The sequence below is a fragment of the Cervus elaphus genome, chromosome 10 (genome assembly GCF_910594005.1).
Source record: "Cervus elaphus chromosome 10, mCerEla1.1, whole genome shotgun sequence".
NCBI classification, from domain to species: Eukaryota; Metazoa; Chordata; class Mammalia; order Artiodactyla; family Cervidae; genus Cervus; species Cervus elaphus.
The window spans coordinates 40,630,234-40,651,908 of NC_057824.1; the positions used below are offsets into that span (position 1 = coordinate 40,630,234).

At 55.9% G+C, this 21,675-nt stretch overlaps 2 protein-coding genes across 4 annotated transcripts; both read left to right on the top strand.

Moving 5' to 3' along the window:
- Positions 1-1,722: 1,722 nt before the first annotated feature.
- On the top strand, positions 1,723-6,995 carry PRR14 (proline rich 14). 3 transcript variants are annotated; one of them, XM_043914753.1, is made up of 12 exons: positions 1,892-2,112; positions 2,876-2,947; positions 3,072-3,240; positions 3,879-4,000; positions 4,079-4,268; positions 4,552-4,595; positions 4,793-4,902; positions 5,205-5,793; positions 5,931-6,000; positions 6,084-6,175; positions 6,434-6,505; positions 6,596-6,995. In XM_043914753.1, the coding sequence occupies exons 1-12, from the start codon at positions 1,892-1,894 to the stop codon at positions 6,882-6,884; spliced, it is 2,040 nt and encodes a 679-aa protein (XP_043770688.1). In that variant the 3' UTR covers positions 6,885-6,995. The 3 variants fall into 3 exon arrangements, with proteins under 3 accessions (XP_043770689.1, XP_043770688.1, XP_043770690.1); XM_043914755.1 differs by lacking the exon at positions 1,892-2,112 and adding an exon at positions 2,231-2,473; XM_043914754.1 differs by lacking the exon at positions 2,876-2,947 and having other exon boundaries at positions 1,723-2,112.
- A 1,431-nt stretch (positions 6,996-8,426) lies between these two features.
- On the top strand, positions 8,427-20,840 carry FBRS (fibrosin). Its single transcript, XM_043914757.1, has 18 exons — positions 8,427-9,976; positions 10,270-10,449; positions 11,186-11,221; positions 11,340-11,369; positions 12,488-12,536; positions 12,628-12,928; positions 14,301-14,602; positions 14,808-15,013; positions 15,130-15,174; positions 15,394-15,489; positions 15,723-15,791; positions 16,574-16,603; positions 16,986-17,057; positions 17,369-17,489; positions 17,588-17,668; positions 18,505-18,588; positions 18,730-18,937; positions 19,034-20,840. The coding sequence occupies exons 1-18, from the start codon at positions 9,518-9,520 to the stop codon at positions 19,614-19,616; spliced, it is 2,952 nt and encodes a 983-aa protein (XP_043770692.1). The 5' UTR covers positions 8,427-9,517; the 3' UTR covers positions 19,617-20,840.
- Positions 20,841-21,675: the final 835 nt, after the last annotated feature.

Genomic DNA, 21,675 nt, shown 5'->3' on the forward strand with positions numbered 1-21,675 from the left:
CCTGGGTGATCTAGAGCTCAGGCTAGACGCTTCTGCAAACAAAGATACTGAGGAGAGCAGCTGGCTTGAGGACCAGTAGGGATAGGGTACTCCGTGAGAAGGAAGAGGCAGGTTTTTTAATCATCTTTTTACCTGCAGCCTGAGACTTATTTATCAAGCACATTCAGATGTGCCTTCTCACTTGATCTTCTCATTCTGTTTTGAGACAAGTATGGCAGGGTTTATTGTTCCCATTTTACAGTTGAGACCACTAAGGCCCGGACCAGTTAAGCAGATGTGAGACCCAGAGACTAACGGGGTCCACGGATTCTGAAGAATAGATACATGGATGTGCCAATCTCCAGCCACATCACCTGCTCCACTGAAAGCTGGGAGGGGCCTCTGATCACTGATCAGCAGACACTGGCCTTGCCTGGGGTATGTACACAGGCAGTGGATAAGGTAAGAGCTGTTGAAACGGCAGTCACAAAGAGGGGTGAGGCAGGACTGTGAGGGTACCAAGGCTCATCACCGCTGGCCTGGGTTGAGGGCTAAGCCCTCCCCAACCAGATTCTCAGAAACCAGGCCCTTTCTTTAGGCTACTTCCTTTACCCCTGGCATTGACTTCTTCAGCAGACTTTAGAGAATCAAAACTCAGATCAGGTTTGCTCTGCCCTTGAAAGCGTTTCATTCAGTCTGGGAAATACCTCTGTGTTTAAGCAGGCAAGTGAAAGCCTACAGGGGGCCTCTCAATTTACCAAGATGAAGCGTGATCTCTACTTACAGCTGGAAGCATCGCCATACCAGCAGGGACCCTCCTCATGCACCTGTGTAGCCAGCCCTGCTCCAGGGGAAGAGAGAACACTTCTAGTTGAACCAGTTGTTGCTTATTCTCACCAGAAGTCTCATGATGGATTTCCAGAGGACCCAGCCGGCCTTGTACTAGAGAGAGTTGCTGTAGTCCTATGACACCTATCTGGTTGAGTCTTTCGTTACAGAGTTGGGGAGTCTTCACGTTCCACACCAACGCTTTCCAGTGCTGCTCTTTTTATATCATCCTTTCTGGGTCATTACTCTTATCACTCAATCCCACAGAATTATGTTGGGCCGAGTAGGTCACTCTTCATCCTCATTCAGACCCGATTTTAGGCTTTAGTCTTTTTTGTTCTATCAGGAAAAATAAGTACTAGTTTGTACCAGCGAATCCTGGGGAAAGAGAACTAGTGGAGGCATGGGCTTTAGTAAAGCAGTGAGGGCGCATTCACAGACCAGAAGCCAGTACAAGCCCATTACCTACCCCCAACAACAGGCTCCTGGTTTAAAAGTTTCACGAAGCAGCCTCTCTAAGCAGCAGGATCCCTGATTCCTTACTGCTAAGGATTATTTACACACCCTATCAGCCAGGCTTCTCTTCAGAGTGCTCGTGGGAGCCCGTCCTCTATAGAAACCTCTCCTGCAGGAAGAGGTACACAACAGTCGGGTGAAGTGAACGCCCCAGCCTTCTCCTCACTTTGACTCAGCTCAGTCTCTCCAGGACATCGTGCGAGCAAAGAAGCCTGAGTCGGCACCAGCGCTAATCTCTGGCCCCGACCACCCCCTGCCAAACTTTTCCCTGGCAACCTGGTAACGCGACTCAGGAACCTAGAATGGAACTGGAAACCGACTCAATGGGGCCTCTCTAGGAAACTGGGAATTTCACATATCGTTAGCACTCAGTTCACGTTTATTGGTCTAAGAACGAAAGAACCGGAAGATGCCCTTAAAAAACGTGGCGGTAGCCTAGCTTCACCAGAGTTGCCTCAGTAGCTCATGAAACTTGCCCTAGACTTCGGCCACCCACCGGCCAGAAAAGAAGACGCCGTCCGGTCCACTTTAAGTTCATCGAGGACAGCACAATCTGCCCTCAACTATAATGGCGGCAGTGCCCAATTGGCTTCTTACCCCTAGGCATGATGGCCGCCAGGCGGCTTCACTTAGTTTCTCACCACCCCGGAAGACCGGGACCGGCGATTGGGCGGTGCCCAGAGGCTCTGAGAAGAAGGTCTTCGGCGGTTGGGCAGTGCTGGGTAAGGCTAGTTTTAAAGGAGCCGGAGGTGGGAGCCGTCGAAGACCCGGGATCTGCGGGAGGCGGCGGTGAGCGGCGCGCGGGGGAGGACACCGAGCGGCTGGAGAGAGGGCGGGAGGAGGGAGGGAAAGAAACTTTTGAACCATCTGGACCCGGGCTGGGGAGAGCGCTGGGCGGGGATCAGGGGAGGGCAGAGGGAGGGGGTCTGTGGGCGGGACCTCCCGGGATTGGAGTGAAGGGGGTATCTGCTTGACAGTGGATCCCCGGGGATCCGGACTGAGTTCGTGATGCTCAAGCTCGGGCCGCCTCTGTCTGAGTGTAGCTTTGCGGAGCCGAAGCTCACAGGGAGAGGAGGATCCTCGCGCGGCGTCTGTTTGGAGGAACCGCGCTGGAACATTGTGTCCGCGGGGATCCAGTCTAGGGGATCAGGTGGGAGGGAGGGCCGCCGGCGTGTGCGAGTATTGCTTCGGAGTCCTCGGCCACTCCCGGTGGAGAGATCCGGCGGAAACTGAGCCTCCGAGGACTGGGATCCCAGCTGATCTTGGGGATCTCAGGGCGGAATCTGCAGGGACAAAGGCCCCAGGAAGCTCGGGCCGTGGGAGAACTGGGACCGCTGCAACCCAGATTCTCGTGGCTCAGGCAGGGCGATCGCCGATCGCCGCGGCGGCAGAGGGGAGACACCCGTTACCGGTAGCCAGGCGAGGGCGCCCTTATGCGCTCCAGGGCTCCGAACCGTGGGCTACCGGGAGCCGCGGGCGGACCATGAAGGGTGGAGCCCCACGGGAGGGGCTGGCCTTCACTCCCCGCTCCCCCGCTCCCCCCCTACCCCAGGCTGGAACCTGGGATCCCCCAGGGACTCCCCGGAGCCGCCGCTTCCCCCATGGACTTGCCCGGGGACTCCAGGTGAGAGCGCACCCCGCCCGCCTGTCTTGAGCCCGGGAAACGGGGAGCCTGGTGGCCGTACCGGGGAAACCACAGGGCCAACAACAGGCTCAGGCGACCGTCCTCTGCTTCTCTCATCCTTCAGCACTCCTGGCCGGCAGCGTCTGTGCCGCCAACCCCTTGCTGGAGCATTATGGGGAGCCAAGAGCCCAAAACGGCCGAAACTGCAGCCTCTCGGGGCCCCTTCGCCCTTGGAAAAAGCCTCTCGGCGGGTCCTGGCCGTGGTCCTGGAAGATGTCATGGCTGCCCGCATGGTGAGCCTCTTGAATTGAGAGGCCCCCTTCTTCATCAGGTCCCCTCAGTAGTAAAGTCAAACTAGGTCACTAGTGAAGATCACTGAGGTCCAAACACCTCATTCTCACACTCATCCATCAGTCAGCCTCCCTTATGCTATATATATATATATATATATATATATATATATTTTTTTTTTTTTTTTTTTTTTTTTTTTTTTTTGCTTGGCTTCCACTTACTCCAACCTGGAATTGGGCAGGGTGTCAGGTGCCAAAACCACATCCCCACAATTCTTTTTTCCCCCACAATTCTTAAGTGTGAGAAACTCCCCTGCTTTCTCCCCTAGGCAGTCCTTAGGAAGCAGGCTGAGGTCTTTGGCTCCACTGCACAGATTAGAAAAACTGAGGCCCCAACTAGGGCAATGACTCACTCCAGGTCACTCTCTCCTTTTCATTTACGCAAATAGCCTGGGTGACATTACCCAGGCCCCATACCAAACAGCTCGGGCCATAACTGACCTCTTCTTTGGGGATTGCAAATGAATTCTAGCCACTGTTTCTGTCATCTTGATGGCATAGGGCACTGTTAGGCATAGGGAGGCCCTGTTCGGTCCAGCCTCATTCCATCACCTTCCTTTTGACACCTCCTCCTCTCTGAGGTCCCCCTGGCGTCCCAAGAAGAGAATTCCACCCCATGGCACCACAGCAACCGTCGGGATTCTGTTCACAGCCAGCCACCTGCCTCACCACCCCGGCAGGCCACATGGTCCCCACAAGCCAGGTGAGCATGGCAGAATGGGGGAGGGGGGGAGCTGGGAACACAGCTGAGTCCCACTGATCTTCCTGTTTCCCTCTCTAGGCCTCCCGACCCACTGCACCTATGTCGAGAGCCCTTGAGCCGTGTCCATCGGCCCCCTTCCACCCCAAGGCGGCGATCAAGGACAACACCTGGCCCAGAGGAGGGCCCTTCACAAAAAGTGGACCAGGTGCACCAGCCCACCCTGGTGGTGATGCTACAGGACATTGCCAGCTCCAGACCCCGAGCTGAGGTATGGGAACTTCAGGGAAAGATGTCAGGGGTTCAGCTGGGGGCAGGCGTGCCGCTGGGCATAGAAGAAAGTTGTGGGAGGACTGTCTGGGGTGGATTTTGCTCAGAGCAAGGAGGATGGCATTTTAGATTGGAAGACACTATCTGAGCAAAGACCTATATGAAAAAGTCTTTAGTGTGAACCCAGGCAGGCGTCTGGAGACTGACAGAGTCGGGATAGGGGAGCTACGGAGGCCACAGGGGGCTTCCCTGCCTCCCCATAAACACCCCCTGTTTACATCCAGGGCTTTGCTGATGAGGCTCCCAACTTCATCGTCCCAGCGAGAAGGTGAGAGGGCTGGGAAGGGATTATGAAGATGTGTAGGTGGCAGCTCTTATCCAGGCAGCCAAAGCTAGGGGCATCAGACTTTACATGTCCAGTGCTTCCTTGTAGCACCTTCAGAAGCATTAAGGGACAGGGGAGGTCCTGGCTCGGGATCTGAATCTGAAAGGTTCCTCTGCCTTTAACTTGCCCCTTCACCCCAGAGCTGAGCCCAAGGTGATGGTTCACCAGCCAAAGCCTCCGTCCAAGGACCTGCCAGCCCCATCCCATCCATCTGCCCTGTCTGCAAACCCTCTGGCGAGCCCACCACCAGGTAAGGACTCAGATGGATGAGGAGGAGGGTTCTGGAAAATTCTAGCTGAGCTTAGAAGTGTTAGGTGTAGAGGTTGGGATGGGGCTTAACCCCCCTCTCAGGGCGGAGCTTGGTGTGTGAAGATGGAGTTTAGACTTCAGAGACCTAAAGCTTAACTTCTGAACTTAAGGCTGGGTATTCTAGGGCTAGGCTTATTCCTCAGGGGGCAAAGGTTAGTGTTTGGGGGAGGGACTAAGGCTACTGAAGTGGGGCTTAGACACCTGCAGCTGAGGAATACGCACCTGACCCTCTCCTTTCCTCAGCCCCAGATCCTGTTCTGGAGCCCCCATCGATCCCACCGCCGTCCAGCCTTTTACGCCCCCGCCTCAGTCCCTGGGGCTTGGCCCCCCTCTTCCATTCCGTCCGCTCCAAGCTGGAGAGCTTTGCTGACATCTTCCTCACACCCAACAAAGCCCCGCAGCCCCCGCCCCCATCACCCCCCATGAAGTTGGAGTTGAAGATTGCCATCTCAGAGGCCGGGCAGTCCGGGGCTGCTGAGGGCACTGTGGCAGTCAGTCCCCGGCCCCCTATCCGCCAATGGCGGACCCAAGACCAGAACCCCCCAGCACCTCTCACTAAGCCCTCTCTGGGCCGAAGCCACTCCTGCCCTGACCTGGGGCCCCCTGGCCCAGATCCCTGCAGCTGGCCCCCTGTTCCAACCCCCCCAAGCTGGCCACGGCCTCGGCGGCACACGGTGGGTGGTGGAGAGATGGCCAAAGCCCCACCACCCCCTCGGCCCTGTCTCCGGAAAGAGGTCTTCCCTCTTGGAGGAGTGGGAGGCTCTCCTCCCCTCGTCACATCTTGCTCGTCTACTGCATCCACCTCTTCCTTCTCTGAACCTGCAGAACCCAGGTAGTGCTCTTGATAAACCCTCCTTAAAGCTCTGGCCACAGGAGGGGGCCCAGCCTCCTACCCTAGTATCCAGTGGGCAGGAGAAGGGGAGGTAGCTGGGAATGCTGTTTGGCTCTGAGCCTTGACCTTCTCTACAGGTTGAGCTCAACCAAGAGAAAGGAGCCAAGGGCCCCAGAAGACCAGGTGCTTTCAGACCCCGAGACCAAGGTAGGGGTGCAGGTGAACAGGGAGGAGACAAGCGGGAGCCTAAGTCCACGCTGCACTTTTTACCCTCTGCCCCATCTCTGCAGACCATTGGGAAGGTTTCTCGATTCAGAATACGCAGGACACCGGCCCGTTCTCAAATAAACCTCACACCAATGGGGCTGCCTCGGCCAGTCAGGTGAGAAGCTTGTCGTGCATGGATCTGAAGCAGGTGTAGGCTCAGGTCCTGAGTGTGGCTCTGCTTCCTCTCAAGTCCAGCTTGGAGAAGTCCATTTGATCTGGACGTGGTTTGCATGGAGAACCACCTGTCTGCCTCAGGCAGCACTCCTGGCTCCTGGCAGATCCTAGAAACTGAAATATAGACCAGGCCTTACTTATCCCTTCTCCAGGCCCACTGGCCCCAGGTTTCTCAGTGACTTCTGCTCTTGGCTCATAGGTTGAACAAGAAGGAGTTCAGCTTGGAAGAAATTTACACCAACAAGAATTACCAGTCACCCACAACCAGGAGGTGAGAAACTTTGAAGGCTTAGGGGTGACAGAGGGAAAACTGGAATCAGGGGGCGTGCTGGTAACCGGGACTCCTCCCTGCCTGGTCCAGGACCTTTGAAACCATCTTTGAGGAACCTCGGGAGCGCAATGGGACTCTGATTTTCACCAGCTCAAGGAAGCTCCGGCGGACTGTAGAATTTCGGGACAGCAGTCTTCCTCGATCCCGGCGGCCATCTCGAGGGGCCCGGGCTGCAGCTGGCAGGACCCTTCCTCCCAATCTGGCCCCCAGCCCAGATGTAGAACCCCTGCTGCAACAGCGACTCCAGGAGCTGGATGCCTCACTCCTGGAGGAGGAGGAGGAGGAGGAAGGGGATCAAGATCGGCCCTATCGGACTTAGAAGCTCCATCTGTTTGTCTGTCCATGCGTCCTAGGGGGGTGGGGGAGGAGTCTCTGAGGCAGTTATAATTTTTTCGCTATATTTCTAGTAAAGTTTTCAATATGTTTCTGATTCTTCTGTGTGTCTGTAGCAGAGTTTGAGATTCACTGCCAGTACTGGCTGATGTTTCTACTTTGGCCTGCAAAACTGGGAAATGAGGGTGGCACCAGGAAAGACCATGAAGTGGGATATAGGGAACAGGGTAGAAGAATGGTCATTGGATATACCTTCTTGGGTTGAGAATTTTCCTATGCAGAGGGATACTTTTGAATCTGCTCCAGAAGATACTGTGATTCGGGACCCTGGTCAGGGACTGAGGGAATGCCCTGGTGATCCAGGGGTTAGCACTCCATGTTTCCACTGCAGGGGCTGCAGGTTCCATTCCTGGTTGGAGGACTAAGAGCCCGCACACTGCGTGGCACAGCCAAAGAAAAAAGGAGGCTGAAAGTCCTAGAGTGGACTAAGGCCCTGTTCTAGATAGCCCTGAGTTCCTTCTAACACACAGGCCAAGAATGTGTTGTTGGACTCAAGGACTAATAATAGTTAAAATTAAGCACCTACAACAACCTGTCACAGGTACTTGACCTACAAATAGCCCTATGAGAATTACACCCATTTTATACATGAGAAAGCAAGCTGTCAGTGTAATGTCCACATTAAAAGGGAAACCTAGGCAACCAGAGAACAAGCGGCACACTACATCTTTCATAACTTAAAGGTAGAACAGTGGCCAGGAACACAGATTGGAGCTAAGCTTCCTGAGTAAATCTGCTTGGGAAACTGAAAGTGTATCAGTTCCCCTCGCCTGTAAGATAGGGCTGATGGTAGTACCTTCCAGGAGACTTCTGTCAAGTGAGTTTCTATGTGAGAAGGTGTCCGGCACACAATGCAAACTGTTTTTTTTCTTGTTAACACGCAGACCCCAGGCCAGCACTCCTACTGCAACGAGCGATAACGGGACGCGAAAGCTTCCTTTACGCTCGGCTGGCACTCTCAAGCCGCGTGCTCTAACCACCCGGCGCGGCGGGGGATCCCGCTGAGCTGCCAGCCTGATGGTTGTAGCATCACGCGCGTGCGCGAGAAGCTAGACAGCCTGTGGACTAAGCCAAGCGGCAGAAAGGGAGAGAAGACATAACTAGCAGTCGACAGTGTCCTTCCGCGGCCGCGCGCCACCCAGCGGCCAACTGCCCCCAACGACTCGCACACTAGATCCAGATCCTCGGCTAGACGTCGTCAGGAGTAGCCAATAAACGAAGAGCAGGAAGAGGCGGGGTCACCTGGAGGACCGCCCCAAGTACCTACTTCTAACCAGTTGAGTCACAAGACTTGATGAGGGGCGGAGCTAATCTGACGTATACCAAATCCAAGATTTGAGGGCGGTTACATATTACTCCCTCCCTCCCGCGTTTGACTCCGCCCCTTCGACTTGACGTACACTTCTCAGCCTATCTACGGCTAAGCCTGTAGAGGGGTGAGGGGAAGGGGGCGGAAAGTGGGAGGAGACAGAGAGAGGAAGGAGGCGTAGGCTGAGGAGGAAGAGGGAGGAGGGGCAGGGAAGTCCTGGCGGAGAAGAGGCCCAAGACTCCAAAGGAGACGACAGGAGGGTGAGCTGGAGCTCCCCAGCTGCCCAGCAGCCGTTCCGGATTCTTTAAGGCGAACGTCAGACAGAGACGGAGGAAAGAAGGAAGAGACTTTTATGTCGGCAGACAGACAAGCTCTACCCGTCACCGTTGCCTCACATCCGGGGCTTTGGAGGGCTGGCCCCCTCGGCCCCGCCCCCCACCTCGCGCCTTTCATGGCGACCGGAGGCGGAGGCTGGAAGAGCTGGGCCTTGAAGAGGCCCCTTTAAATCTCCTTAAAGGGGTGGCCACCGATCTCGGCGGACTACAACGCCAGCCTTTAAAGGGGAAGCCACCGAACAGACGCTGACAAATTGAGAACTGTGCTGTTGGGAGAACTGGAGCGAGTAGGGGATTCTCATCGCCACTTCTCAACGCAAGAAGTCCTTTAAATTCAACTTAAAGGGGAAGTGGCCGTTTGTGGAGGACTAGAAACTAACTCCCGAGCCCTTAAAGGGGCGGCCTGCTGTTTGGAGAACCCTGGACTCCTTAAAGGGGTGGCCTCTTTTAGCCGGAGGACTTGAGGCACTTTTAAAGGGGAGGTCGACGTTTCGGGGCGAGCTTTCGGCCCCTTTTAAAGGGGTGGCCCTTCCTCTTCCTCGGGGAGACTTGTCTCGACCCCTGGTAGGGGGCGGCCACCGAACTAGGCCGGTCGGACACCGTCGGGTCGTCTTAAAGGAGTCAGGGACTGGACAACTTGAGGCCTTGCCTTAAAGGGACGGCCGCCCCGTTTTCGCTGTCTCGGCCCCGCCGGCCCCACAGGGGGGGCTCTCGGGCTTGTCGCCCCGGGGGCGGCGCCGGCTCCCTGGGCCTTGGCCTTGGGGCACGCTCGGGGCTAGCAGATCCTGCTTTAAAGGGAAAGCCGTGGCCCTTTCGTCCCTGTGCAGCCGCCAGCGCCGCGCCTGCGACCCCTGGCCTGCGGACAGGCCGCTCCGGGGCCCGCCGCCTCCGGATGCGGCGCTGAGGGCGGTCGCCATGGAGACGGCAGCGGCCGCGGCTCCGGGCCCGGGCTGGGCCACTGAGGGGGAGCGGCGGCGGAGGCGCTGCTCGCGCCGAGACCGAGACCGGGAGCAGCGGCGCCGCCGAGGTCCCGGCGGCGACGCGCCCCGGGCCCTGTTGGCCGCCCCGCGCGGCTCTTCGTCCTCGTCGTCGCCGCCGCCGCCCGCCAGGCCGTGGTCGTCAGCTTCGTCTGGAGAGCGGCCCGGAGGCCCGAGACGGCGGCGGCCGCGTCCCAGGCCTCGGCCCCCGCGACCCCGAGCTCGGAAGCGGCCTGCTGGCTCGGGCAGCCGCGGGGAGGAAGACGAGGAGGAGGAGGAGGAGGGGGGCGCAGACGATGGGGAGGCCGAGGAAGAGCCTGAGGAGGAGGAAGAAGAGGAGGAGGACTTGATCGATGGCTTCGCCATCGCCAGCTTCGCCAGCCTCGAGGCCTTGCAGGTGGGGCCTGTTGGGGCCAGGGACCTTTGGGGGGCTTCAGAGGGCCAGAGAGAAGGGTACGGTGCCTGGAGTGGGTGGAGTTGAGGGGGGAATGCTGGCACCCCAAACCAGAGCAACCGGCTCCTCTGGCCAGGCCTCTGCCCCACCCTGGGGTGGGAGGAGGTAGAGTTAGTCTCCAGGGACCAACCAGGTTACCCGGCCCGAGAGCCACTTTGGTAGCTTGGTCACCCCCAGAGAGGTGGGGAGCTTTCCTTTCTCCACCATGTACTTTAGTCCCACCTCCTCCTCCACAGAAGGATGCGTCTCTTCAGCCCCCAGAGCGACTGGAACATCGGATGAAGCATTCTGGGAAGCGGAAGAGGGGGGGCTCCAGTGGGGCAACTGGGGAACCAGGGGACAGCTCTGATCGAGAGCCTGGCCGGCCCTCTGGGGATCGGGCCCGAAAATGGCCCAATAAGCGGAGAAGGAAAGAGGTGAGCTTGTCCCAGATCCCTGTCCTTTTAAAACTCTGAGCCGAATATTCTTTACATAGATCCGTTTTCTGTCAGCAGTGCCGCTACCCATGGTGAAGTGACCCCAGTCTCTAAGGACAAAGAGAAAGGCAAAGCATATTTGAGCTCCCACTGCCCCATCCCGGACTGATAAAGACATGTCCACAGTCAGACTTGCCCGCTTTTGGCTGATACTGGGTCTGCCTCGAACATATTGATAATTCAAGAGATGTATCAAAAGGACATAGTTGAATCATAAATTAGATATGGTCTCTGCATCCCTTTTCAAGTCAATATTAGTCTAGTAGGAAAGAATAATCTTTAAGCAAACATCTAGACCAAAACTTGAGAGGCACCAGAAGGTAGAGAGCTGGGAGAGATGCTGCAGAAACCCACATGAGGAAGCCACTCATTCTGCCTGGGGGATGGGAGGAGGGTTGTGGTTAGGGAAAGCCCCCTGGGATGTCTTAGTCAGGCCTTGAAGGATAGTCATAAGTTTGCTGAGAAGAGAAATAGGGCTAATTGTTTTGGGCAAAAGCGCAGAGATGTGAGAATCTGGTAGATTTGAAAAGTTGCCAGAGCAGTGGGGACTGGGTGGGGACCAGAAGGAGACAGAGAGTATGTCGTGAGGGGCCTTCAGCGCCTTGCCAGGGAGCTTAGACTAATCCAAAGGCCTGCCAGCCGGCCTCCCTTACCTCTGGACTCTGGTCTTTCTCAGGCCTCCTCCCGTCATTCTCTGGAAGCTGGATACATAGTAAGTGCTCTCCACCTGTACAGGCCCCTCCCCGTTCACTCCCTGTCTGAAACTCCCCTTGACCTTGGGCCCCCCTTCTCTTCCCTGTTGTGACACCTCTGTCTTTCCTTCTCCCCAGTGTGATGCAGAAAGTGATCTGGACGAGAGGGTGAGTGGGGTTAGAACTTGTTGGGTGGGCAGTAGTACAGCTCATAAAATGAACTGTGCCAAAAAAAAAAAAAATGAACTGTGCCTTAAAGGTCTCCTTGTGCAGCAGATAGAGCCTTCCCTTAAGTGGGGAAGGTGAGTTAAGTTGAGCCAGAAATAGATTTTTGGGGAGGATGCCTGGGGCAGGTGGGCAGGGTAGGGGCGGGGATTGAGAAAGTAAATGACAAGTTTTATTTGGTAATTGGAGCCAATTGACCAAAGAATCAAAGGCCTATGCCTTGCTGTGCTATCCTTTCCAAAGCGCTTGGAGATACCGGTGGTTCTCCACGGAAACCCAGGGTGGCTATGGAACCCAGTTGGTTCTTCCTGCTGGTTATTAGTCTGCTCCTATAGATTAGCGTCTGCTCCTATAGATTAGAGTCTGTAGACCATAGTCACGGCAGTGAGGACGCTGAACTATTGTACACAGTGTAAGAACATATGCTATAAAGGTGTGTTTCATTTTGTCCTTAGGGCTGATGTGCTAGCTTTGAAAGTGTGTTCTAGCAGTTGATGCTCTTCTGTCAGTAACTAAACGTATATTCCCTGATGTGTGTCTTGCTGTAGTATAAAAAGTTGACTGGACAGGGACTTCTGTGGTGAAACAAATAGCCCTTGTCCATCTGATCGGGCACTATTAGGAGAGTGGGAGCCCATTGTCAAGAGAACCTGAATCTTGAGTTTTTATGAAGAATCTCCAGATTTCTAAGTATTCGCAGTTAGTTTAAAACTTTTGCTGACATTTATGGACCAAACATACCTATAAGCCCGGTAGACACTCTGGGCCAGCAGTTAGTGATATCTGACATTTTTGCCTTGATTTGCCCGTTTCTCTGTTAACTTCAGTACTGCCTCAGTTCAGTCTTCCTGGCCTATCAGATGCGCAGGCTTAGTCGCCCTACCCTTTTCCCCCAGCATAGGGCCTCCTAGAGCCCACAGTCTTTGGTGGATTTCAGCTAAGCTGATGGAATAGACTTGTCACCACTACCAGTGCCTAGCCTACTCCAGAGGCTGTTGGCCTTCCTGGGTGAAGGCCTGACCTGACCAGAACCTGACTGTGTCCCTGTCCTTCTTCCCCAGGTCTCCGATGATGACCTCGACCCGTCCTTTACTGTCTCAACCAGCAAAGGTTGGTCCTAAGGGCTGGGGTTGGAGACAAGGGAGGGAAACTGGGTGAGCATGGTCCTTAACTGAGTATGTCTGTCGTCCTGCCCTCACAGCCTCGGGCCCCCACGGCGCCTTCAATGGGAACTGTGAAGCAAAACTCTCCGTAGTCCCTAAAGTGTCGGGCCTGGAGCGGAGCCAGGAACAGCCCCCAGGGCCCGACCCGCTGCTAGTGCCTTTCCCCCCGAAGGAACCACCGCCTCCACCGGCCCCTCGGCCTCCTGTCTCACCCCCTGCACCCCTGCCGGCCGCCCCCAGTCTGCCACCCCCACCCCAGCCCCAGCTGCAGCTTCGGGTTTCGCCTTTTGGCCTCCGCACTTCCCCCTATGGCAGCAGCCTGGACCTCAGCACTGGCAGGTGAGTGAGTGGGGGGTCTGGCTGGGTCTGGAAAGACCTGGTCATTTTGGTGCCAACCCCTGCATTCTGTGTCTGGGGACATGGGTTGTTTCCTGTGGGATATCACTTGAAAAGGGATTTGGGGGCTAAAAAGTTTGAGAGATACTGTGGAACAAATTTAAAGAGATTACTACAGGACTTCTCAGAACCCTTCATACATTCACTTGCAGAGGAATCCAGTTTGTGCCGTTCCCCAATTTTATTTCCCAAGTTGGTTTTTTTTTTTTTTTTTGGCAAGGCACATTTCTTAGGAATAGTGTTGTTTGGAACATACTTTGGGAAATGCTGACATGATGACTAAGAGTGCTGACTTTGGTGTCATTCAGACCTGGATTCAAATTCTTACTCTGCCACTTAATGGCTGTGTGATTTTTGACAAGTCACTTAATCTCTCTGAGCCTCAATTTCTTTTTTTTGTAAAGTGAAATAATAATAGTACTTCCATTGTAAAGCTGTTGTGAGGATTAATTATGAGTTAATGCAGTGTTTCCCAAAGTGTGTACACTCTTTTGTTAGTGGTGTGTGAGAGAATTTAGGTGGTACATGAGTAAAATTTTTTCAGCTTTGATGTGTTTTAAAAAAAAAATACAAGTAGTACCTCAGCCCCTTAATTTTACACATTCCTCTTTGGTGAGGCCAAGTGAAAAAGAAACTGAGTTAAGTTTAAAGAAGTAAACGGTACAAGGGGTCCCAGGGATGCGGCAGCAGTTGGGAAGGTGATGTGGAATGTTGGGGATTTGGATTAGCATATAAAGCAGATGACAGCACTTGGCATACAGTAAGTGCTCACTAAAGGGTAAGCATTAATGACACTTCTATGATTGATGCAATTTTTGTTGTTACTGTTATCATCATTATCATTTTTTCCCTTATTGAGAAAACTAAGGCTCAGAGAGAGGCAGTGACTTGCTCAAGGTCACCCAGGGTGTTAATGGCAAGATGGGCCTAGAATTCAGGCCTCCTGACTCCTACACCAGACCAGCGCAGTGCTGCTTCCACTGTCTTCGGGTGGGAACCCAGGTGGCCTGTTGTAATTAAGCGTCAAAGTGAATGATACGTTTTGTGCTGTGATTGAGTCAGAAAAGGAAAGGACCAGAGGCGTCAGAGGCAGCTGTGTGGAAGAAGAGACAGGAGGAGGGGGGGTTGTTGGGTGTGGGAGGTACCTCCGTCTGAGGATGGGTTCCCTGGGTTGGGGGTAGGGGTCCTGGGGGCCGGGTTCTACCACCTTCCATGTTGGAGAACCAGGGTCAAGGTATCTCCCAGGCTTCTGACCCCCTCCCGTCAGAGATGGCACCTCCCAGCCCCTCACTCATCTCCCCACTTCTCTCCCCAGCTCTTCACGGCCGCCCCCCAAGGCCCCGGCCCCTCCCGTGGCTCAACCTCCCCCCTCATCATCCTCTTCGTCCTCTTCCTCCTCATCTGCCTCCTCCTCGTCCGCGCAGCTCACCCACCGGCCCCCGACGCCCTCACTGCCCCTGCCTTTATCCACCCACAGCTTCCCCCCTCCTGGGCTTCGGCCCCCACCACCACCCCACCACCCCTCCTTGTTCTCCCCTGGCCCCACCCTGCCCCCACCCCCACCCCTGCTGCAGGTGCCAGGGCACCCTGGGGCCTCAGCCGCTAACGCCCTTTCTGGTGAGTTTGGGATCCTGGCCGGGGGGCGGGGGGCCATGGCCCTGGGCTTGGGCCCGTTTGACTTCGGGGCATCTGGACCTTAGCAGGCAGCAGGGCTTGAGGAGGGAGTGGCCCAAGGCCAGAAGGGAAGGCCAGTCACCCGGGCCCAAGGAGGCTGCCATGGTGGCTGCAGATGTTAAAGCCTTCTCCCCCTCCCCTCCCACAGAGCAGGACCTGATCGGCCAGGACCTGAACTCTCGCTACCTGAATGCCCAGGGTGGCCCCGAGGTGGTGGGGGCAGGGGGCTCAGCCCGGCCCCTGGCCTTCCAGTTCCACCAGCACAACCACCAGCACCAGCACACCCACCAGCACACCCACCAGCACTTCACCCCTTACCCCCCGGGCCTGCTGCCGCCCCACGGCCCCCATATGGTGAGCTCCTCATTGGGCCAGTGATGAGGCTCAGAGACCTGGGGGGGAGGGTGTGGCTTCCAGGGGAAAGCCCTGAGTTCCTGGCTGGCAGCTTACTTTTCCCTTCTCTTCCCTAGTTTGAGAAATATCCAGGAAAGATGGAAGGCCTTTTCCGGCATAATGTGAGTGTGTGTGTGTGTGGTGTGTGGGCATGGATATATCAGTGTGTGTGGCCCTGACTGTGGGGGTCCAGTCTTCAGCTTCCAAAGCAAGAGCCTTGAGCCTGGGAGAGCTCCCTGGGGGAGGTGGGGGGTCTAGGGTGGAGGCCAGGGGACCGATGAGCAGACCAGACCTGGGCTGCACCTCCACCCCCAGTTGGACCAGTCCCCTTCTCTCTGCAGCCGTACACGGCCTTCCCTCCCGCAGTGCCCGGCCTCCCTCCGGGCCTCCCGCCGGCTGTCTCCTTTGGCTCCCTGCAGGGGGCCTTCCAGCCCAAGGTGAGCTCCCAACCCAGACACACCACCACCTCCCACCCCTTCAAACCCAGACACCCCCGGAACCATGTACCTTCTCGTTCCCCCAGACCACGCCCCTCCTCCTGCCCTCACCCTGTAGATCCAGGTTTCTTCAAAGCCGTACTCCCTCCCCGTCCCAGCCCCCAGCTTGATTCTAGCCCCCTTTTATGCTGGCATCAGCTCCTCTGACTGATCCCTCCACTCCCCTTTCTCAGAGCACGAACCCCGAGCTGCCACCACGACTGGGGCCAGTGCCGAGCGGGCTTCCCCAAAAGGGGACACAGGTGAGGGGGGTCAAGGCAGGTCCTCGGGGAGCTCGAAGATCTGTTGAGGGAGAGCAGTGTTGACTTGAGAGTGACCCCCTGATCCCTCCCTTTAATATGTGATCAGCGGTATCCCTGAGAATCTGAGGAGAGAGAATTTCTGTTGGTGAAGGCTTTCTCAGGCATGAGGAATAGGAATTTTGTGAAGTTGCCCCAGAAATAAGATTATTAGGACAGTAGTTTTTATAAGGGTTTTCAGGGTTTTTTTTAAGTCACAGCATTCTTTTTTTTTTCAAATGACATCATACCAGGAAGTTCTGTCCTTAATGAAAAGATAAGCTGCCCCTTTGTGACGAGACATGGGCAGCAGCCTTAAAGCCCAGGGCTCCAGGAACATCGTGAAAAGCATAGGATGTATTTCCTAAACAAGAGACTAGACCAGAGGTTTTCCAGCTTCCTTTAACAATTGAAAAGGTATTTTTCTAAAGGAATCTTAAGCAGATCTTCATTATACGTGAAGCTGTCAATCAGAGAGCTACTCTTCTCTGAGAAACCTGCCTGCCCACTAACCCATTCTACAGCCTTCCAGGCAGGGCATCTCCTTGGGGCCAGGTTCAGTAACTTAGTGCTGGAAGGGAGATGCCCAGAGTGGGAGAAAAGGGGGAAAAGGAAGGGTTTGAGGGTGCCACACAAGGTCTTAGGGAGGTGCTTGGGTGGGCGGGACACTGGGGACTGTGGAGATGAGGTACCTCGGTCAGTAAACAGGTTTGAACTGCCGCCAATCTCTGCTTTGCCCTTCCCAGATCCCTGACCATTTCCGGCCACCTTTGAGGGTGAGTTTGGTGAGGACCTCAGGCTGCATGAGGCTGGGGGCTGGCGTCAGCGTGTTTGTCTGAGGGGTGGGTCTTGCTTGGGAATAAGCCAGAAGCCCAAGACGTGGAGGCAGCCAGATGGAACAGCAGGAAACGAAAGGCTTGCAAACTGCAGGCCTGGGTACACACACAGCAGGCCGTGGGACCTTGGGCAAGACTGTTTCTCTCTCTGAGCCTCAGTTTCCTAGGCTGTGAAATGAACCTAGTCCTAACCCCTCACTTGTAGGGGTTGACAAGTGGGGACGTTGTGTGGCGAGGCTGGGCCCAGGGCAAGGTCTGGAGTGGGTGATGAGTGAATGTTCTTTCCTTCCCTTTCCCTTTGGTCATCCTTCTGGGGCGGCAGAAACCAGGGAAGTGGTGTGCCATGCACGTGCGTGTGGCTTACATGATCCTGAGACACCAGGAAAAGATGAAGGTACTGGGGCTGGAGGGCTGGGGAGAGCGGGCCTGCCTGAGCTCTGGGCGTCTGCCTTCAGTGGAGCTTGGCAGAATCTTGGCCAGAAACGTCCTCTCCTGTCCCTGGTCACTGCGTGAGCAATTCCGCAGTCAGTACTAAGTTCTCTCGCTAACTTGGGGGGTGGTCAGAGAAGGTTCGGAGAGAGGCAGAGGCCCACGCTAGCCCTCCCTTGGCACCAGCCAGCTCTCGGAGGGGGCCTCAGGGTGGAAGAGCAAGAGTGGGACCACACCTGCCTCCTCACTCACTGCCCCTCTCCCTGTCCCATGCAGGGCGACTCCCACAAGCTTGACTTTCGGAACGACCTCCTGCCCTGCCTTCCGGGGCCCTATGGGGCCCTGCCCCCTGGGCAGGAGCTCTCCCACTCGGCCGCCTCCCTCTTCACTGCGACTGGTGAGTCTGGCCAGCCCTCTCTCTGGGCCTGAGGGTGCCCACCTGTAGCCCGAGGCCCACCTTGCACACACTCAGCCTCATCCGCCTCTCTGCCCCAGGTGCCGTCCATGCTGCAGCCAACCCTTTCACGGCAGCTCCCGGGGCCCATGGACCCTTTCTGAGTCCCAGCACCCACATTGGTAAGAACCAAGGGCATGTTGGGCAACCCAGGCCTTGACCTTGACTTCTTGGAGGTGTTAAGCGGGGGATTGAAATTAGACCTGAGAGGCAACTGGAATGGAGGGTAGACCTGGGTTCACATGCTTTGTGACCTCGAGCAAGTTACTCTCCCTGCTCTGAGCCTTGATCTTACAATCTGTAAAATGGAATATTGAAGGGCAGAGTCATCACCAGTCCCCGCCAGCTCAGTCACTGTCTGAAATAGCCAGGGGTAGGGGGAGAGGCTTATGGAGGAAGGCTGTGCAGCATGGTCCCTGGCTCCCAGTGGTCTCGGCCAGCTTCTTGGGGAGATTTATCCTAGTTTGGATGAACAAGGAGGAATTGAGCCGGCTGGCCCAGGGAAAGGTGTTCTAGAAGAGGCAATTGTGAGATTTCCCTAGCTGGCAAGTTAGGTGTTCTCACTGGCCATGTGACATACACACAAAGTCAGGGTTCAGTTGCATGCAGGTGGGAGGCAGCTAGCAGAGGTTCTTCAGGTGAGTGGCTGGCTGTTGAGCTGGCCTGGGTGGTGGGTGTAGGGGAATGTGGGGTAAGAGCCTGACCTTGGAGTCAGAGGCCTGGTTAGATGACCATTGATGGGCAAGTCACTTCACCTCTCTGAGCCTGTTTCATCATCCTTAAGTGGGAATGATCCCGCCTCCCTCATGGAACTTATGCCGTTAAACAACACATTGCACATTAAACCTCAGTACCTTTCCAGGGCCTGCTTGCTGACCAGCCTCTTCTCTGCCAGTCCATGATGCCTGCTCGGAGCCGGCCGCCCAGTGCTCTGACCATCCCCCCCTTTTTCCCACAGATCCCTTTGGGCGTCCCACAAGCTTCGCCTCCTTGGCTGCCCTCTCCAACGGGGCCTTTGGAGGCCTGGGCAGCCCCACATTCAGTGAGTGCTGGAGGGGATGGGGAGAGGTGGAGTGGAGGCTAGGGTGGTGGGTTGCTGTGCCCAGGCAGGGGGCCAGGAGGGTGCCTGAGTGGGCCCTACCACGCCTGGCTCCCATCACCTTCTGCTCTGTCCTCTGTCTAGACTCCGGCGCCGTCTTTGCCCAGAAAGAAAGCCCAGGGGCCCCACCAGCCTTCGCCTCCCCCCCAGACCCATGGGGCCGCCTGCACCGCAGTCCTCTGGCCTTTCCTGCCTGGGTCCGGCCCCCTGAGGCCGCCCGGACCCCGGGCTCAGACAAGGAGCGGCCGGTGGAGCGGAGGGAGCCCTCTCTCACCAAGGAGGAGAAGGACAGGTATGGTTTCATGTGCTCCCAGCCTGCCCAGCCCTCTGCCTGCCCGCCCGCCATCCCTCTAAGCTCCTTCATCCTCTCCTTCCTCACCTCCCCCAGGGACCTCCCCTTCTCCCGGCCCCAGCTCCGAGTTTCTCCTGCTACTCCCAAGGCCCGGGCTGGCGAGGAAGGGGCCCGGCCCACCAAGGAGTCAGTGCGGGTAAAGGAGGAGCGGAAGGAAGAGGCCGCCGCCGCCGCTGCTGCTGCCGCCGCCGCCGCCGCCGCTGCTGCCGCCGCCGCTGCCACCACCGGGCCCCAAGGCCTTCACCTGCTGTTTGAGAGGCCCCGGCCACCCCCATTTCTGGGCCCTAGTCCTCCAGAGCGCTGTGCTGGCTTCCTGGAGCCAACCTGGTTGGCTGGGCCCCCTCGCCTCGCTAGGCCGCCCCGCTTCTACGAGGCGGGTGAGGAGCTGACTGGACCTGGGGCTGTGGCCGCCGCCCGCCTCTACGGTCTGGAGCCTGCCCATCCCCTGCTCTACAGCCGCTTGGCTCCGCCGCCGCCACCGACTGCGGCCCCAGGAACCCCTCACCTTCTCAGCAAGACCCCACCTGGAGCCCTTTTGGGGGCACCACCTCCGCTTGTGCCCGCCCCCCGGCCTAGTTCCCCTCCTCGGGCCCCTGGCCCAGCCCGGGCTGACAGGTGAGGAAAGGGGAGGGGCAGGGGCATAGCTCCATCCCCCCTTTCTTCTGACAAGGTCCTAGAGCTGAGGTTTTCAAGCCAGGGCTGGAGGGCAGAGGTCATGACCTCACCAGCCACCTCTGAGGTCATGGAATCTGGGAGCAGAAGTCCCAACCCCATGAGATCAAGCATCAGTTGGACCTTGGGGTCACTGGGAGGGCAGAGGTCACAAACCTCTAGAGAGGTGTGTGTGTGTGTGTGTGTGTGTCTGAGAGTGTGTGTGTGTGTGTGTGTACATGAGAGTGGGGGTCATTTCAGAGGTCACATCTCATGATCTCCTGAGGTGCACCATCGCCCCTTCTGAGGGCCCCTAGGCCCTTGGCCCGCCTCCCCAAGGGCTCACTAAGCCAGAGGCCAAAGTGCCCCCCTCCTCATCACCTACCACCCAAGTCCTCATGCCCTCTCAGGGCTGGGGGAGGAGGGGCTAAAGGAAGGGGGGTTCCATGTACATATTTATCTCCCCTTCCACATAGCCCCCCAGACCTTTTGTACATTTTTACAGGGGTGCCCCTCCCAATAATCCCCCTTCCTGGTTAATTAAATCCTAAGACTGGTGCTGTGTTCCTAGCCTCTGGCCTCTCTGTGGGGGGAGGGGGAGTTGAAGGGGGAAGAGCTGGGAGGGGACAGGCAGGGACCCAGGGCTTATTCCTGGGAATACGGGGACCAGAAGGAGGGGGACCAACAGGGGAAGGGACCTGGGTACCTAGGCCAGAAAGAAGGGCAGATGCTTCCTGCTTGACTGACAGCCCGGGTTCCCCCTACCTGCTCCTGTTAACTCTGTGCCCCACTCCCCAAAGGCGCAACCTCTAAGCTTCATACTCCACCTCTTAGTGGCTTGGTTCCCCCCCAACTCTTATTCCAAGTGCCCCCAGGATTCCTGGGCCCTGCCCTCCAGAACCCTGTCCCCCAGAACCCTGCCTCAGGCTGAGGGGGGACCAGAGAAGGTCACCATGTACCACACACCAAAGAAGGGGGTCGGCCTGGGGATGGGCCACATAGGCAGCTTCTTCAGCAGCCTCTTGGCAGCAGCCCCAGCCTTCCCAAAGCAGCAGGTGCCCCCAGGCTGGGGCCCAACCTAGAAGGCAGGGGTCGGTTTAACAAAAACATAACGTTGACTTTTTTTCCCCGGTGGGGCTTATTCTGTAACATGACTTGCAGATATTTATATAAAAATGAGTGTTACAATGAGGCCCCTTGGCTCCTCTTTGAGTGTGTTTGGATCACGTTGGGGGGTATTGGGCTGGGTCCTGTGGTCAGGGAGGGATGAGGACAATATTGCCCTCCTTCCCACCTGGGCAATTTGTTCTCCCTCTGGAGGGATTGGATTGGAGTGTTTGGCAATGAAGTTTTTCATACTTTTTGACCGCGAGGACTACATATTCCAGTTGACCCTTGAACACAGGTTTGAGCTGCACAGGTCCACTTATATGTAGACTTTTGTGAACAAATACTTCTTATAGTACTGTGCAATCAATGGTTGGTTGAATCCATGGATGCGGGACCACAGACAGGGAGGGCCAACTATAGCACTTGAGCATCTATGGATTTTGGAATCCAAAGCAGTTACTGAAGTCAATAAGATTAAAGGAGTACAGAAAGCAGAACTAAATTTCCTGTTCATCTATCAACACACCCAAGCCGCGTACCCTTCCAGAGGTAACCCCTGTCAGTCATTTGGTATTTGTGTTCACCTGCACATGTATATGAACATGCATAGTAATTAGTGTTAGATAAGATCTGTAATTTTTTAAATGTATTAAGTACATGGTCATTATAAAAGTATAAATACACAAATACCTAGTACAAAGAAAAAATGCTTTATAATTCCATTCCTCAGAGATGGCCACTGTTAACTGTTGGGCATATTCCTCCAGTTACTTTACTTGGTATGCTTAAAATATTACGAAAAAATGGGATCCTGTGAAATGTACTATTTTACTACTATCGTTTTACAGTTAACGTTCTTTGGTATAATTAAAAAAGCAAGTGACTACTAAATAAGCTACAAAAGCTGGCTCTCACCC

Bases quoted from the DNA above. Each gene is read 5' to 3' on its own strand.
- PRR14 (XM_043914753.1), top strand. From the start codon at position 1,892: ATGGCGGCAGTGCCCAATTGGCTTCTTACCCCTAGGCATGATGGCCGC. The intron at 6,176-6,433 runs GTGAGAAGCTTG...CTTGGCTCATAG, and splicing joins GGGCTGCCTCGGCCAGTCAG to GTTGAACAAGAAGGAGTTCA. The intron at 6,506-6,595 runs GTGAGAAACTTT...TGCCTGGTCCAG, and splicing joins CAGTCACCCACAACCAGGAG to GACCTTTGAAACCATCTTTG.
- FBRS (XM_043914757.1), top strand. From the start codon at position 9,518: ATGGAGACGGCAGCGGCCGCGGCTCCGGGCCCGGGCTGGGCCACTGAG. The intron at 11,370-12,487 runs GTGAGTGGGGTT...CTTCTTCCCCAG, and splicing joins AAAGTGATCTGGACGAGAGG to GTCTCCGATGATGACCTCGA. The intron at 17,669-18,504 runs GTAAGAACCAAG...TTTTTCCCACAG, and splicing joins GAGTCCCAGCACCCACATTG to ATCCCTTTGGGCGTCCCACA.